The 19,000-nt window shown below is 43.2% G+C and overlaps 1 protein-coding gene across 4 annotated transcripts in view; it reads left to right on the plus strand.

Annotated features, from left to right (window-relative positions):
• CDC42SE1 (CDC42 small effector 1) overlaps positions 1-18,216 on the plus strand; it is a 76,064-nt gene extending 57,848 nt beyond the window's left edge. For all 4 annotated transcript variants that reach the window (XM_077259540.1, XM_077259521.1, XM_077259512.1 and 1 more), the window contains 3 exons: positions 779-889; positions 1,021-1,106; positions 13,263-18,216. In XM_077259540.1, coding sequence (XP_077115655.1) covers positions 779-889; positions 1,021-1,095 — 186 coding nt within the window. In that variant the 3' untranslated portion in view covers positions 1,096-1,106; positions 13,263-18,216. The remainder of the gene's footprint in view (positions 1-778; positions 890-1,020; positions 1,107-13,262) is intronic.
• The last annotated feature ends 784 nt before the right edge of the window (positions 18,217-19,000 follow it).

The raw sequence follows: 19,000 nt of genomic DNA on the forward strand, positions 1-19,000 counted from the left end.
CTGGTATTCCTCCTCCCTTTCCTCTGTGCCAGGGGGCACTGCTTTTGATTGGGGTCATGTGGCGGGCAGTGGAGGGTGGTGGGACAGATTGTTACCACTTTCATTAAAAATAGCAGCCATCAAGTGATTTGGCAAATCCTTATCTTTGATCGACTATTTAAAGGGCCAGAGCATGTGTGTCAAAAAGGGGCCACTCCGCCCAGACATATTGCCAAATAGTGCCAAATAGATTTGTGTGTGAGAGCAGGGTGACTTCCTACGCACGGGAAGCGTGAGTTGTATATACCCCACGAGTTCCTGTACACGGCTCTTGAGAGAAACATGTCTTCAGTGTGTCAATGTCTACAGGAAACCGAGAACGTGGTGAAAACAGGAAAACCAAGCCCCGGCGAAGAACGAAACTCCGCCATCAGCCCCACACACACGAGTCCACTGCCCACAGCACGCAGAGGAATTCACATCTCACAGGCCCAGTGTGTGCGCTGGAGACATGTGTCCCTCTACAGCCACCGTCCACATAGCCTCACTGATCTGCGGGACCTCTGTCCACCGCCAGAGCCTGGTGTGAGAGATAACTGCCACCTCCGCCTCTGCCCGCAGTTATCAGACAGCTACCGCCACCACCAACATCTCCTGTAATCCACAAACAATATCACACACATGATAGGACTATATATATTACATTACATGATGGCAAACTTAGGTACGCTGTGCTTATATACTCCAGGTATGATGAGCTACGATACAATTATCTAATCATGTGCTCTGTTTCGTACAGAAAAAGAAGAGGAGGAGAATCGATCGCTCCATGATCGGAGAACCCATGAACTTTGTGCACCTGACACACATCGGCTCAGGAGACATGGGGGCGGGGGATGGCGTACAGATGGTACGTCCTGTATGTACCGCGAGTCTACTGCTGCTGTGTTACTGTATAACGGCATCAAATAATCATTACACATCTGCATCCAAATCGCATGGTAAAACAGTATAACTTCAGGATGTCTCTTATTTTTGCAGGCAGGTCCAATGCAAGAACAAATGAGATCGAAAGGTGGGCGAGATAGACAATGGAATAACTCCAGGATCTTGTAGCTGTACACACTGTAAGACCCTGCTGTGTATTATAGCACTTACTGTATATTCCTGTATATAGGGGCGGTATTTTAGTATCTATATTCTTGTACATAGGAGCAGTATTAGGGTATGTGCACACGTCAGGATTTCTTGCAGAAATTCCCTGAAGAAAACCGGAAATTTTCTGCAAGAAATCCGCATTTTTTTTTGCGTTTTTTTCCCGATTTTTTCGCGTTTTTTTTAGCATTTTGCAAGCGAAATTAGCTTGCAGAATGCTAAAGTTTTCCAAGCGATCTGTAGCATCGCTAGGAAAACTGACTGACAGGTTGGTCACACTTGTCAAACATACTGTTTGACAAGTGTGACCAACTTTTTACTATAGATGCAGCCTATGCAGCATCAATAGTAAAAAGATATCATGTTAAAAATAAAAAAAAAATGGTTATACTCACCCTCTGCAGACAGCCGATCTCCTCAGCGGTGTCCGTTCCTATAGATGGTGTGTGCAGGACCTTCCATGACATCGCGGTCACGTGACCGCGACGTCATCGCGGTCATGTGACCGCGACGTCATCGCAGGTCCTTCAGACACACCATCTATAGGAACGGAAGCGGCAGCATGCACCTGAGAGGCGGGAAGACTGCGGGGGCCATCGAAGGTGAGTATATCACTATTTTTTAACTATTTTTTATTTCAATTCTTTTTTTTTTTTTACCAATTATATGGTGCCCAGTCCATGGAGGAGAGTCTCCTCTCCTCCACCCTGGGTACCAACCGCACATGATCCGCTTACTTCCCGCATGGTGGGCACAGCCCCGTGCGGGAAGTAAGCAGATCAATGCATTCCTAGGTGTGCGGAATCCCCGCAATTCCGCAAATTTAATGAACATGTTGCTTTTTTCCGCGATGCGATTTTTTCGCGGAAAAAAATGCAAAATATGCACAAGAAATGTGGAATACACTTAAAATAATGGGAGGCATATGTAAGCGTTTTTTTTCGCGTTTTTATCACGTTTTTATAGCGAAAAAACGCGAAAAAAACGCGAAAAATGCTGAACGTGTGCACATGGCCTTATAGTAGTTATATTCTTGTACATAGGGGCAGTATTATTGCACTTATATTCCTGTACATAGGGGCGGTATTATAGTAGTTATATTCCTGTACATAGGGGCGGTATTTTAGTAGCTATATTCTTGTACATAGGAGAAGTATTATAGTAGTTATATTCTTGTACATAGGGGCAGTATTATAGCACTTATATTCCTGTACATAGGGGCGGTATTATAGTAGCTATATTCTTGTACATAGGAGCAGTATTATAGTAGTTATATTTTTGTACATAGGAGCAGTATTATCATAGTTATATTCTTGTACATAGGAGCAGTATTATAGTAGTTATATTCCTGTACATAGGGGGCAGTATTATAGTAGTTATATTCTTGTACATAGGGAGCAGTATTATAGTAGTTATATTCTTATACATAGGGAGCAGTATTATCGTAGTTATATTCTTGTACATAGGAGCAGTATTATAGTAGTTATATTCTTGTACATAGGAGCAGTATTATCATAGTTATATTCTTGTACATAGGAGCAGTACTATAGTAATTATATTCTTGTACATAGGGGGCAGTATTATAGTAGTTATATTCTTGTACATAGGGAGCAGTATTATCGTAGTTATATTCTTGTACATAGGGGGCAGTATTATAGTTGTTATATTCTTGTACATAGGAGCAGTATTATAGTAGTTATATTCCTGTACATAGGGGGCAGTATTATAGTAGTTATATTCTCGTACATAGGGGACAGTATTATAGTAGTTATATTCTTGTACATAGGGGACAGTATTATAGTAGTTATATTCTTGTACATAGGAGCAGTATTATTGTAGTTATATTCCTGTTCATAGGGGGCAGTATTATAGTAGTTATATTCTTGCACATAGGAGCAGTATTATAGTAGTTATATTCTTGTACATAGGAGCAGTATTATAGAAGTTATATTCTTGTACATAGGAGCAGTATTATAGTACTTATATTCTTGTACATAGGGGGCAGTATTATAGTAGCCATATTCTTGTACATAGGAGACAGAGTTAGGCTGCCGTCACACTAGCAGTATTTGGTCAGTATTTTACATCAGTATTTGTAAGCCAAAACCAGGAGTGAAACAATTAGAGGAAAAGTATAATAGAAACATATGCACCACTTCTGCATTTATCACCCACTCCTGGTTTTGGCTTGCAAATACTGATGTAAAATACTGACCAAATACTGATAGTGTGACGGCAGCCTTAACTACTATATAATTGTCTAAGGGTCACTTCCGTCTTTCTCTCTGTCCTTCTGTCTGTCTGTCACGGATATTCATTGGTCGCGGCCTCTGTCTGTCATGGAAATCCAAGTCGCTGATTGGTCGTGGCAAAACGCCCACGACCATTGCCACGACCAATCAGCGACGGGCACAGTCCTGCGGCAAAATGGCTGCTCCTTCCTCCCCGCAGTCAGTGCCCGGAGCCCGCTCCATACTCACCTCCAGTCACCGCTCACACAGGGTTTATGGCAGCGGTAACGGACCGCGTTATGCCGCGGGTAACGCACTCTGTTATCGCTGCTATTAACCCTTTGTGACCAACTTTTTACTATTGATGCAGCATCAATAGTAAAAAGATCTAATGTTAAAAATAATAAAAATAGTAAAAAATAGTTATATACTCACCATCCGTCGGCCCCTCGGATCCTCCAGAACTGGCCTTTCCCGCTCCTCGCGACCCTCCGGTGACCGCTCCATGCATTGCGATCTCGCGAGATGATGACGTAGCGGTCTCGCAATGCACTCTTGGGACCGGAGCGCGCAAGGAGCATCGGTAAACGCTTCGCCTGGATCCGGGGCCAACGGAAGGTGAGTATATAACTATTTTTTTTTTTTATTCTTTTTTTTTTAACAAGGATATCGTGCCCACATTGCTATATACTACGTGGGCTGTGCAATATACTATGTGGCTGTGCAATATACTATGTGGGCTGTGCAATATACTACGTGGGCTGTGTTATATACTACGTGGGCTGTGCAATATACTACGTGGGCTGTGCTATATACTACGTGGGCTGTGCAATATACTACGTGGGCTGTGCAATATACTGCGTGGCTGTGCAATATACTACCTGGGCTGTGCAATATACTACTTGGGCTGTGCAATATACTACGTGGGCTGTGCTATATACTACGTAGGCTGTGCTATATACTACGTGGGCTGTGCAATATACTACGTGGGCTGTGCAATATACTACATGGGCTGTGCTATATACTACGTGGGCTGTGCAATATACTACGTGGGCTGTGCAATATACTACGTGGGCTGTGCTATATACTACGTGGGCTGTGCAATATACTACGTGGGCTGTGCTATATACTACGTGGGCTGTGCAATATACTACGTGGGCTGTGCAATATCCTATGTGGCTGTGCAATATACTACGTGGGCTGTGCAATATACTACGTGGCTGTGCAATATATTACGTGGGCTGTACAATATACTACGTGGGCTGTGCAATATACTACGTAGGCTGTGCAATATACTACGTGGCTGTGCAATATACTACCTGGGCTGTGCAATATACTACTTGGGCTGTGCAATATACTACGTGGGCTGTGCTATATACTACGTAGGCTGTGCTATATACTACGTGGGCTGTGCAATATACTACGTGGGCTGTGCAATATACTACATGGGCTGTGCTATATACTACGTGGGCTGTGCAATATACTACGTGGGCTGTGCAATATACTACGTGGGCTGTGCTATATACTACGTGGGCTGTGCAATATACTACGTGGGCTGTGCTATATACTACGTGGGCTGTGCAATATACTACGTGGGCTGTGCAATATCCTATGTGGCTGTGCAATATACTACGTGGGCTGTGCAATATACTACGTGGCTGTGCAATATATTACGTGGGCTGTACAATATACTACGTGGGCTGTGCAATATACTACGTAGGCTGTGCAATATACTACTTGGCTGTGCAATATACTACGTGGGCTGTGCAATATACTACGTGGCTGTGCTTCGCTAATTGGTTGCGGTTGGCCGAATCCTGTGTATTCAATGTATTATTCTAAAATCTTCATAAATAAACTACATACATATTCTAGAATACCCGATGAGTTAGAATTGGGCTACCATCTAGTAGCAGTTATATTCTTGTACAGGAGCAGTATTATCCTACTATATAATTGTCTAAGGGGTACTTCCGTCTGTCTGTCCCGGATATTCATTGGTCGCGGCCTCTGTCTGTCATGGAATCCAAGTCGCTGATTGGTCGCCACAAAACAGCCACGACCAATCAGAGACGGCCACAGTCCGATTAGTCTCTCCCTACTCCCCTGCAGTCAGTGCCCGGCGCCCCTCTATACTCCCCGCAGTCACCGCTCACACAGGGTTAATGCCAGCGGTAACGGACCGCGTTATGCCGCGGGTAACTCACTCCGTTACCGCCGCTATTAAGCCTGTGTGACCAAGTTTCTACTATTGATGCTGCCTATGCAGCATCAACAGTAAAAACATCTAATGTTAAAAATAATAAAAAAAATAAAAAATCATTATATACTCACCTTCCGCCGCCTTTTCTGCTCCTCGCGACGTTCCGGTGACCGGTCCATGAAAGCGGTAGGTTCCGTTGGCAAGGATGGTCTGCGAGAAGGACCTACCATGACGTCACGGTCATGTGACCGCGACGTCGTCACAGGTCCTGCGCGAGAAGGACCTGCCGTGACGTCACGGTCATGTGGCCGCGACATCATCACAGGTCCTGCGCGCCTGCGCGAGAAGGAGGCGACAACTACAAGGGTAGCCTCGGAAGGAGAGTATATGTTTATTTTTTATTTTTTAACCTGTGACATACGTTGCTGGGCAATATACTACGTAGCTGGGCAATATACTACGTGGCTCTGTGCTGTATACTACGTCGCTGTGCAATATACTACGTGGCTCTGTGCTGTATACTACGTCACTGGGCAATATACTACGTCACTGGGCAATATACTACGTCACTGGGCAATATACTACGTAACTGGGCAATATACTATGTAACTGGGCAATATACTACATGGCTGGGCAATATACTACGAGGCTGGGCAATATGCTACGTCACTGGGCAATATACTACGTAACTGGGCAATAGACTACGTGGCTCTGTGCTGTATACTACGTCGCTGTGCAATATACTACGTGGTTGGGTAATATACTACGTAGCTGGGCAATATACTATGTGACTGGCCAATATACTACGTGACTGGGCAATATACTACGTGGCTCTGTGCTGTATACTATGTCGCTGTGCAATATACTACGTGGCTCTGTGCTGTATACTACGTCACTGGGCAATATACTACGTTACTGGGCAATATACTACTTGGCTGGGCAATATACTACATCACTGGGCAATATACTACGTAACTGGGCAATATACTATGTGGGCTGTGCAATATACTACGTGGCTGGGCAATATACTACGTGGGCTGGGCAATATACTACGTTGGCTGGGCAATATACTATGTGGACTGTGCATATTCTAGAATACCCGATACATGTCTTTCTGTCTGTCACGGATATTCATTGGTCGCGGCCCCTGTCTGTCATGGAATCCAAGTCGCTGATTGGTCTCGCCAGCTGCCTGTCATGGCTGCCGCGACCAATCAGCGACGGCCACAGTCCGATTAGTCCCTCCCTACTCCCCTGCAGTCAGTGCCCGGCTCCCGCTCCATACTCCCCGCAGTCACTGCTCACACAGGGTTAATGCCAGCGGTAACGGACCGCGTTATGCCGCATGGTAGCTCACTCTATTACCGCCGCTATTAACCCTGTGTGACCAAGTTTTTACTATTGATGCTGCCTATGCAGCGTCAATAGTAAAAACATCTAATGTTAAAAATAATTAAAAAAAATAAAAAATCATTATATACTCACCTTCCGCCGCCTTTTCCGCTCCTCGCGACACTCCGGTGACCGGTCCATGAAAGCGGCAGGATCCGTTGGCAAGGATGGTCTGCGAGAAGGACCTGCCATGACGTCACAGTCATGTGATCGCGACGTCGTCACAGGTCCTGCGCGAGAAGGACCTGCCATGACGTCACGGTCATGTGGCCGCGACATCATCACAGGTCCTGCGCACCTGCGCGAGAAGGAGGCGACAACTACAAGGGTACCCTCGGAAGGAGAGTATATGTTTATTTTTTATTTTTTAACCTGTGACATACGTGGCTGGGCAATATACTACGTAGCTGGGCAATATACTACGTGACTGGCCAATATACTACGTGGCTGGGCAATATACTATGTGGCTCTGTGCTGTATACTACGTCGCTGTGCAATATACTACGTGGCTCTGCTGTATACTACGTCACTGGGCAATATACTACGTCACTGGGCAATATACTACGTCACTGGGCAATATACTACGTAACTGGGCAATATACTACGTAACTGGGCAATATACTATGTAACTGGGCAATATACTACATGGCTGGGCAATATACTACGTGGCTGGGCAATATGCTACGTCACTGGGCAATAAACTACGTAACTGGGCAATAGACTACGTGGCTCTGTGCTGTATACTACGTCGCTGTGCAATATACTACGTGGTTGGGTAATATACTACGTAGCTGGGCAATATACTATGTGACTGGCCAATATACTACGTGACTGGGCAATATACTACGTGGCTCTGTGCTGTATACTATGTCGCTGTGCAATATACTACGTGGCTCTGTGCTGTATACTACGTCACTGGGCAATATACTACGTTACTAGGCAATATACTACTTGGCTGGGCAATATACTACATCACTGGGCAATATACTACGTAACTGGGCAATATACTACGTGGGCTGTGCAATATACTACGTGGCTGGGCAATATACTACGTTGGCTGGGCAATATACTACGTGGACTGTGCATATTCTAGAATACCCGATACATGTCTTTCTGTCTGTCACGGATATTCATTGGTCGCGGCCCCTGTCTGTCATGGAATCCAAGTCACTGATTGGTCTCGCCAGCTGCCTGTCATGGCTGCCGCGACCAATCAGCGACGGCCACAGTCCGATTAGTCCCTCCCTACTCCCCTGCAGTCAGTGCCCGGCGCCCGCTCCATACTCCCCGCAGTCACTGCTCACACAGGGTTAATGCCAGCGGTAACGGACCGCGTTATGCCGCTGGTAGCTCACTCTGTTACCGCCGCTATTAACCCTGTGTGACCAAGTTTTTACTATTGATGCTGCCTATGCAGCGTCAATAGTAAAAACATCTAATGTTAAAAATAATAAAAAAAATAAAAAATCATTATATACTCACCTTCCGCCGCCTTTTCCGCTCCTCGCGACACTCCGGTGACCGGTCCATGAAAGCGGCAGGATCCGTTGGCAAGGATGGTCTGCGAGAAGGACCTGCCATGACGTCACAGTCATGTGACCGCGACGTAGTCACAGGTCCTGCGTGCCTGCGCGAGAAGGAGGCGACAGAACTACAAGGGAAGGTGAGTATATGTTTATTTTTTTATTTTTTAACCTGTGACATACATGGCTGGGCAATATACTACGTAGCTGGGCAATATACTACGTGATTGGCCAATATACTACGTGGTTGGGCAATATACTACGTCGCTGTGCAATATACTACATGGCTCTGTGCTGTATACTACGTCACTGGGCAATATACTACGTAACTGGGCAATATACTACGTGGCTGGGCAATATACTATTTCACTGGGCAATATACTACGTCACTGGGCAATATACTACGTCACTGGGCAATATACTACGTAACTGGGCAATATACTACGTGGCTCTGTGCTGTATACTACGTAGCTGTGCAATATACTACGTGGTTGGGCAATATACTACGTAGCTGGGCAATATACTATGTGACTGGCCAATATACTACATGGCTGGGCAATATACTACGTGGCTGGGCAAAATACTACGTGGCTCTGTGCTGTATACTACGTCGCTGTGCAATATACTACGTCACTGGGCAATATACTACGTCAGTGGGCAGTATACTACGTAACTGGGCAATATACTACGCGGCTGGGAAATATACTACGTGGCTGGGCAATATACTACGTGGGCTGTGCAATATACTACGTGGACATGCATATTCTAGAATACCCGATACGTTAGAATCGGGCCATCATCTAGTAGTAGTTATATTCTTGTATATTATTATTATTATTTATTTATTTATATAGCACCATTGATTCCATGGTGCTGTACATGAGAAGGGGTAACATACAAGTTACAGATATCACTTACAGTAGACAAACTTACAATGACAAACTGATACAGAGGGGCGAGGACCCTGCCCTTGCGGGCTTACATTCTGCAGGATTATGGGGAAGGAGACAGTAGGTTGGGGGTTGCAGGAGCTCCGGTGTTGGTGAGGCGGTAGCTTCGGTAGTGATGAGGAGGCAGTGGGGTCAGTGCAGGCTGTAGGCTTTCCTGAAGAGATGTGTTTTCAGGCTCCGTCTGAAGGATCCGAATGTGGTGGATAACCGGACGTGTCGGGGCAGAGAATTCCAGAGGATGGGGGATATTCGGGAGAAGTCTTGGAGGCGATTGGATGAGGAGCGAATAAGTGTGGAGGAGAGAAGGAGGTCTTGGGAGGACCGGAGATTATGTGAGGGAAGATATATGGAGATTAGTTCAAAGATATATGGAGGAGACAGGTTATGGATGGCCTTGTAGGTCAGTGTTAGTAATTTGAACTGGATACGCTGAGGGAATGGGAGCCAGTGAAGAGATTTGCAGAGGGGGGAAGCGGAGGAGTAGCGAGGAGAGAGATGGATTAGTCGGGCAGCAGAGTTAAGGATGGACTGGAGAGGTGCAAGGGTGTTAGAAGGGAGGCCGCAGAATAGGATGTTGCAGTAGTCAAGGCGGGAGATGATGAGGGCATGCACAAGCATTTTAGCAGATTGAAGGTTGAGGAAAGGACGGATTCTAGGGATATTTTTGAGCTGGAGGCGACAGGAGGTGGAAAGAGCTTGGATGTGTGGTTTGAAGGACAGGGCAGAGTCGAAGGTTACTCCGAGGCAGGGGACTTCCGGTACGGGGGAAAGTATGATGTCATTGATTGCGATAGATAGGTCAGGTAAGGAAGATCTGTGGGATGGAGGAAAGATGATGAGTTCAGATTTGTCCACATTGAGTTTGAGGAAGCGAGAGGAGAAGAAGGAGGATATGGCTGATAGGCACTCTGGGATTCTGGACAGCAGAGCGGTGACGTCTGGGCCAGAGAGGTAGATCTGAGTGTCATCAGCATAAAGGTGGTACTGGAATCCATGGGACTTTATGAGTTGTCCCAAGCCAAGTGTATAGATTGAGAAGAGTAGGGGTCCTAGAACAGAGCCTTGGGGGACTCCAACAGAGAGAGGGTGGGATGAGGAGGTAGTGTGGGAGTGGGAGACGCTGAAAGTGCGGTTGGAAAGGTATGAGATCCAGGATAGGGTGAGGTCTTTGATGCCAAAGGAGGAGAGGATCTGTAGTAGGAGGCAGTGGTCAACTGTGTCAAAAGCAGAGGACAGGTCTAGAAGGAGGAGTACAGCGTATTGTCCAGTAGCTTTGGCGGTAAGTAGGTCGTTAGTGATTTTGGTCAGGGCAGTCTCAGTTGAGTGATGGGGGCGGAAACCAGATTGTAGATTGTCGAACAACAAGTTAGATGAGAGGTGGGAGGAAAGTTCAGCGTGGACGTGCTGCTCCAGGAGTTTGGAAGCGAATGGGAGCAGCGATAATGGGCGATAGCTGGACATAGCAGTTGGATCGAGGGTTGCCTTTTTAAGGATAGGTGTGATTGTGGCATGTTTAAACGCAGAAGGGAAGGTGCCAGAAGTTAGTGATAGGTTGAACAGGTGGGTTAGGGATGGGATCAGTGTGGTAGTGAGGTTGGGGAGGAGATGGGATGGGGTCGAGCGCACAGGTGGTGAGGTGCGATTTGGAGAGGAGACAGTTAAGCCCCCCTTCAGTGATGTTGGATAGGGATGTTATGGGGTTTGGGCATTGGTCTGGTATACAAAGGGGTTGTGGTGGTTGAACAATGAAGGCTTGCCTTGTCTGGTCGATCTTATTTTTAAAGTGTGTGGCAAAGTCCTCAGCAGAGATGAGGGAGGTTGGAGGGGGCAGTGGGGGGCGGAGGAGGGAGTTAAAGGTTTTGAATAACTGTTTGGGGTTGTAGGATAGGGAAGATACGAGGGTTGTGAAGTAGGCCTGTTTAGCAGAGGTGAGAGCAGATTTGAATGCGAGTGTTGCTTGTTTGAATACAGTGAAGTCATTTTGCGAGTGTGTTTTCTTCCACAGGGAGCAGTATTATAGTAGTTATAATGTATATGCAAAGAGAAAAAAATTGCGGCAGCACTCACCAGGTGGCGTGGTTCATTCCTATATTGAAGATACGAATTCCATTAAAGTAAATGCACGGCTCGGGGGAGTGCGGACATGGTGGAAGTGAGCAGGGAAGGACAACAGCTGTTTCGCGCTATACCAGTTATACCAGTTACCATTATAGTAGTTATAATACTGCCCCCTATGTACAAGAATATAATAGTTATATTCTTGTACATAGAGGACAGTATTATAGTAGTTATAGTCTTGTACATAGGAGCAGTATTATAGTATTTATATTCTTGTACATAGGAGCAGTATTATAGTAGTTATATTCTTGTACATAGGGGCAGTATTATAGTAGTCATATTCCTGTACATAGGAGCAGTATTATAGTAGTTATATTCTTGTACATAGGAGGCAGTATTATAGTAGTTATATTCTTGTACATAGGAGGCAGTATTATAGTATTTATATTCTTGTACATAGGAGCAGTATTATAGTAGTTATATTCTTGTACATAGGAGGCAGTATTATAGTAGTTATATTCTTGTACATAGGGAGCAGTATTATAGTAGTTATATTCTTGTACATAGGAGTATTATAATAGTTATATTCTTGTACATAGGGGGCAGTATTATAGTAGTTATGTTCTTGCACATAGGGGCAGTATTATAGTAGTTATATTCTTGTACATAGGAGCAGTATTATAGTAGTTATATTCTTGTACATAGGGGCAGTATTATAGTAGTTATATTCCTGTACATATGAGCAGTATTATAGTAGTTATATTCTTGTACATAGGAGGCAGTATTATAGTAGTTATATTCTTGTACATAGGAGGCAGTATTATAGTATTTATATTCTTGTACATAGGAGCAGTATTATAGTAGTTATATTCTTGTACATAGGAGGCAGTATTATAGTAATTATATTCTTGTACATAGGGAGCAGTATTATAGTAGTTATATTCTTGTACATAGGAGTATTATAATAGTTATATTCTTGTACATAGGGGGCAGTATTATAGTAGTTATGTTCTTGTACATAGGGGACAGTATTATAGTAGTTATATTCTTGTACATTGGGGCAGTATTATAGTAATTATATTCTTGTACATACGGAGCAGTATTATAGTACTTATATTCTTGTACATAGAGGACAGTATTATAGTTGTTATAGTCTTGTACATAGGAGCAGTATTATAGTATTTATATTCTTGTACATAGGAGCAGTATTAGAGTAGTTATATTCTTGTACATAGGAGCAGTATTATAGTAGTTATATTCTTGAACATAGGAGCAGTATTATAGTAGTTATATTCTTGTACATAGGGGGCAGTATTATAATAGTTATATTCTTGTACATAGGGGGCAGTATTATAGTAGTTATATTCTTGCCCATAATCACCTATCTTTGTGTTCCCCCATGTGCTGTACACAGATATAACATCATTATTTATTATCTGCTGGTTTCGGGATATTAATAAGTAATAGTTTCTGGGCACAATTACTAATTGGATTTAGTTTGTTTCTGTAATTGACTTAGATTAAATACCTTGCAATTAGCAAACCCTTTATACTTCTAAATGGATTATCATCTCCGCTGTGAAGAACATGTGGGCGTGCTTTCAGCACAAGCACAGTTCATACATTCCTTGTGGCATAGCGCCGTCATCTGGAATTTTCAGTAACATCTACATTTTGGGAAATAATGTCATCATTTGTTTTTGCATGTCTTTTACTTATTAAAAAAATTCTAAGATAACCAAAATATTAATTTACGGTATTTTAATTTTAGGGATGGAGTCTACGCAAAGAGATGTAACGAGGAACAGGAACAAAGCACAGTGCAGTAACCACTGGATAAATTATTCTATCTTCCCAACAATTTTTTTTTTTTGCCTGGAAACATTTTTTGGAGAACTGATAAAGAAATATCTAAAGAATGTGCAATATTTTGTTCTAGAATATTCTACGTATGTATTAGCTTTTTTTCCCGGTAGATTCCTGCTGTATGAGTTATGCCATGGATTATCTCTTTATTTTATTTTTTTACGGCTGGAATGAGTGAAGTGTTGCCAGATTGCGAAACTGAAAACACTTCATAGACTTTTCTGTGCTTTTTTTTTTGTCTTCACATTCCGAAATATTCACCCCCTCTCGAGAAAAGAGAAAAAAAAATCTGTAAAAATTCCAGATTTTTTTTAACTTTATTCGGTGACTTGCCATCTTGCTCCCATAGTATTCTATGTTAATAGGAATTTTAGGAAACATTTTTTTCTATCAATTACTTTGAAAAAAAATTAAAAATAAAAAAATGATTATTTTTTAAATAAATATGTATTATGCAAAGTACGAGAAGTAAAATTTCTATAATTAGCTTTGTATTTTTCGAGGCCTAATGTTACATGGTTGATTTTTGCCATAGAGCATTTGCCGACACTGCCTTAATAAAAAAAAAAAATTAAAACTGCACTTGAAATGATATAAAACATCTGCAATAATAATGATAAAAAACAGGCCAGGCTACTACTTCTACATCACGACCGCAGTGCCAGAAGCTGACACTTTACTTACAGACTAGTAGTAGGCCCTTTTCCATCACTGTTTTTTTACTACCTACCCAAAATTGAATCTATTGGTAGAAATATGTTGTATGAACTAACTCCATTTTGAGGCTTTTTTTTTTAATTACTTCAATGTAGAAGCTTTTTTAATATTAAAGGAGAATTTAAAACAAAAGAAAGTGTAATAAGAGCTTAAAAAAGACTCTAATGAAGGCTTTGAGGTTGGAAGAACAAGTTTTGGATGTATATCTATATATTTTTTAAGAACTCAAAAAGATTGGGCATATCAATGAAAACTGCCTAATCCTTCTGTACGCCTTCTATGTGGCTCTAGACGAGACCAAACACAAAATAGTTGGACATTCTCTCCAAAATCAAAAAGGAAGGGGAGAAAAGTTGCAGCCTGAGTCATCAATTGCTAATGTTTTCCAAAATTTGTTCTTCTAACCCGCTGTCCTGAAGGGGGTCATTCCCAGTGAAAGGGAGCCTGTTACTTGCACTTCCAACAATAAACCGCCAGCACCATATTATTCATCTCTTTTACCATTTTAACATTGTGCGCATGTATAAATCATGCTAATTATACTGACTAGTCATATGGGCGGGATTATTCCTATTAGTCATAAAGTGCAGCTTGTAATCATTGCCGTTTTGGCTTGAGTGAGGTTAGGCTATGTGCACACGATGCGTTTTTGATGCGTTTTTTACCCCCATAAATGGTCCAAAATCGCAATGGAATACTAAAGCAAGGTAATGCAATGACAATCCTGAAGTGTTGTGCACATGATCTGTAAATTTCCGTCCGTACTTGCAGCATTTTATTTTCTGCAGCATGTCAATTCTTGCATTTCTGCAGTGTTTTTCACTCATTGACTTCAATTGAGTCAGTCAATTCTGCAGCAAAAACGCAGGTGTAAAAAGGTTTGCTTATTTGCTGCCAAAAACGCTGCGATTTGTCAAAGGAAATGATGTCAGAAGGAGGAAGAGTGTGTGGGTAGAGAATATGTGTGCGGGCAGAGAATATGTGCGTGTGTCTGTGAGGGCGGAGAATGTGTGTCTTTGTGTGGGCGGAGAATATGTGTCTTTGTGTGGGCGGAGAATATGTGTCTTTGTGTGGGCGGAGAATATGTGCGTGCGTCTGTATGAGCAGAGAATTGCGTGTCTGTGTGTGGGTGGAGAATGCGTGTGTCTGTGTGTAGGTGGAGAATATATGTGTGCGTCTGTGTGTGGGCGGAGAATATGTGCGTGGTCTGTGTATGAGCAGAGAATTGCGTGTCTGTGTGTGTGGAGAATATGTGTGTATCTGTGGGTGGAGAATATGTGCGTGTGTCTCTGTGGGTGGAGAATGCGTGTGTCTGTGTGTGGGCGGAGAATATATGTGTGCGTCTGTGTGTGGGCGGAGAATATGTGCGTGGTCTGTGTATGAGCAGAGAATTGCGTGTCTCTGTGTGTGGAGAATATGTGTGTATCTGTGTGGGTGGAGAATATGTGCGTGTGTCTCTGTGGGTGGAGAATGCGTGTGTCTGTGTGTGGGCGGAGAATATATGTGTGCGTCTGTGTGTGGGCGGAGAATATGCGTGGTCTGTGTATGAGCAGAGAATTGCGTGTCTGTGTGTGTGGAGAATATGTGTGTATCTGTGGGTGGAGAATATGTGCGTGTGTCTCTGTGGGTGGAGAATGCGTGTGTCTGTGTTGGCGGAGAATATATGCGTGTCTGTGTGTGGGCGGAGAATATGTGCTTGTGTGTGTGTGGGCGGAAAATATGTGATTGTTTCTGTGTGTGGGCAGAGAATATGTGCGTGCGTCTGTTTGTGTGCGGAGAATGCGTGTCTGTGAGTGGAGAATATGTGTGTATCTGTGTGGGCAGAGTGTGTCTGTGTGGGCGGAGAATGTGTGTGTGTGTGTGGGTGGGTGGAGAATGTGTGTGTGTGGAGAATGTGTGTGTGTGTGGGCGGAGAATATGTGTGTCTCTGTGTGGGCAGAGGATGTGTGTCTCTGTGGGCGGAGAATATGTGCGTGTCTGAGTGGAGAATATGTGTGTATCTGTGTGGGCAGAGGATGTGTGTGTGTGGGCGGAGAATATGTGTGTGTCTGTGTGGGCAGAGAATGTATGTGTGTGACCGGAGAATATGTTTGTGTGTCTGTGTGGATGGAGAATACATGCATGTGTCTGTGTGTGGGCGGAGAATATATGCGTGTGTCTGTGTGTGGGCGGAGAATATATGCGTGTGTCTGTGTGGGCGGAGAATATGTGCGTGTGTCTGTTAGGGTGGAGAATACATGCATGTGTCTGTGTGTGGGCGGAGAATATATGCGTGTGTGTGTGGGCGGAGAATGTATGTGTGAGCGCGGAGAATATGTTTGTGTGCCTCTGTGTGTGGGCGGAGAATGTGTGTGTGTCTGTGTGGGCGGAGAAAGCGTGTGTCTGTGTGGGTGAAGAATACATGCATGTGTCTGTGGGCGGAGAATATATGTGTGTGTGTGTGGGCGGAGAATATATGTGTGTCTGTGTGGGCGGAGAATGTATGTGTGTGTATGGGCAGAGAATATGTGCGTGTACCTGTGTGGGCGGAGAATATATGCGTGTGTGTGGGTTGAGAATATATGCATGTGTCTGTGTGTGGGCAGAGAATATGTGCGTGTGTCTGTGTGTGGGCAGAGAATATGTGTGTGTGTGTCTCTGTGAGCGGAGAATATGTTTGTCTCTGTGTGTGGGCGGAGAATATATGCATGTGTCTGTGTGTGGGCAGAGAATATGTGCGTGTGTCTGTGTGTGGGCAGAGAATATGTGTGTGTGTCTCTGTGAGCGGAGAATATGTTTGTCTCTGTGTGTGGGCGGAGAATATATGCGTGTGTCTGTGTGTGGGTGGAGAATATATGCGTGTCTGTGTGTGGGTGGAGAATATATGCGTGTGTCTGTGTGTGGGCGGAGAATATATGCGTGTCTGTGTGTGGGCGGAGAATATATGCGTGTGTCTGTGTGTGGGCGGAGAATATATGCGTGTCTGTGTGTGGGCGGAGAATATATGCGTGTCTGTGTGTGGGCGGAGAATATATGCGTGTCTGTGGGCGAAGAATATGTGCATGTGTCTGTCTGTGTGTACTCATGCGACGTGTGTACCCAGGCTTCGTCTGATGGGCCGGGTAGAGCGGTCACGTTCCCGATGAGAGTGTTCTAGACGTGAGATCGCCATAGGACACTTGGTATTAAATGGGCTACGTTGGACAGGATAGTATTATATGTTGGTTTATTATTTTTTGAGTGTTTGCAGGAGACGAGGGCGTCAGGGATTAGTTGTTCTGTAAGGATGGTAAATTTAGATTCAATAAAGGAGTCTGTAATTATTTCAAATAAAGGACTTTATACTGGCAGTATCTTTATTTACCAAGTAACTATAGGATTAGTAATGGATAGGTGTCTTATAGATGCCTCTCCATTACTAACCTGTGGGCTTACAATACAAATATGAAGTGTGAGGCTGATATTAATAGCCCCTTCCCAGGCTATTAATATCAGCCTGCAGCTGTCTGCCTAGCCTTTGCTGGTTCGATTTTATAGGGGGACACCCATGTCAATTTTTTTCTTAGTCAGTAAAGGCTAAGCAAACAGCTGATAATAGCCTGGAAATTTCTGCAAGCAAATACGCAATGTGCGCACATAGCCTTAATCTCAATTTTTATATGTATATATACATTTTCAATCCCTATCAGCTTCACTTCGAGTTTGCTTTGCCCATTTGTGCCAGGAGCCTGCTACTCCTTATAGTTACTTCAGTATTTCTACGTTGAGAGCTAGAGGATCGCTGCAGCGACATAACCATATAATATTCAATAATCGCAACGAAAATTTAAGACGCCCCTTTTATGCTCTGGGACGTCACGCCTTGTGATCTGTAGTTGTAAAATTGGTAGCTTTTATACAAACATCCTAACCTGTTCATGTGCAGCTGGTCTGTTATAATGTGATTGAACCGGAATAGCAGGTCTATTCCAGGAGCTTAAATACAGATTTTCTTTTTTAATGTTTTTTTGTGCGTTGATAAAACCGGAGTCGCTCTAGTTAATTATATCTAAAAAGCCAGTCCGATATTGATTTCTATGTCATTGTATCCGGAGCTGTTGTTCCTAGTTCTGCTGTAAATGAGATCTGTCTGTGCACAATAAATGCAATTCTGTTAAAACGCATTACATTTTGTTTGTTTGGTTTTTTAGCACTGAAAAAAAAAATTATCAAATTTGTGCAACTTTTGTAGTCTTCTGCTGATTCTGACCAATTGGTCACCAGATGTGCCCAATGACATAGCACCTCGCCATCTAGTGGCACTTAAAGAGGACCTTTAACTGGATTTTTTTTTTTTTAAACTAAGTACCTCCTCTAATCTCCGCTTCCCCACTGATTCTGGAACAGTTTTACATTTTAAAATGTGTGTTTCTATATTCCAAAATTGTGACCCCCTGAAATAATAGTACACATTTTCCCTGCATATGCCACAAAATTTCTTTGCTCTTTCTCCTCTGACACTGGCCAATCAAAACACAGTGAAGTTCTAGGGTACACGCCCATTTGGCTGAGGGAAGAATTTGCACCATTATTATTGGAGGGCATAACTTTCTAATTAAGGGGCACAGAGGAAAAAGAAAGTCTGTTCCTGAATCAGTGGAGCAGCGACAACTGGGAGAGATACTGCTTTTACTTTATAAAAAAAAATAAATAAATAAATAAATCAGTGAAAGGTTCTGTTAAGTGTAAGAAGAAAAAAAAAAAAAAAAAAAATTATATCTATCTATCTATCTATCTATCTATCTATCTATCTATATATATATATATATATATATATATATATATATATATCTATCTATATATATATATATATATATATATATATATATATATATATATATATATATATATATATATATATAAACTAGCACAAGATGGGGCCTAGTGAGATAGGACAGCGCCACCTGG

The sequence above is a fragment of the Ranitomeya variabilis genome, chromosome 1, assembly GCF_051348905.1.
Source record: "Ranitomeya variabilis isolate aRanVar5 chromosome 1, aRanVar5.hap1, whole genome shotgun sequence".
Lineage (NCBI taxonomy): Eukaryota > Metazoa > Chordata > Amphibia > Anura > Dendrobatidae > Ranitomeya > Ranitomeya variabilis.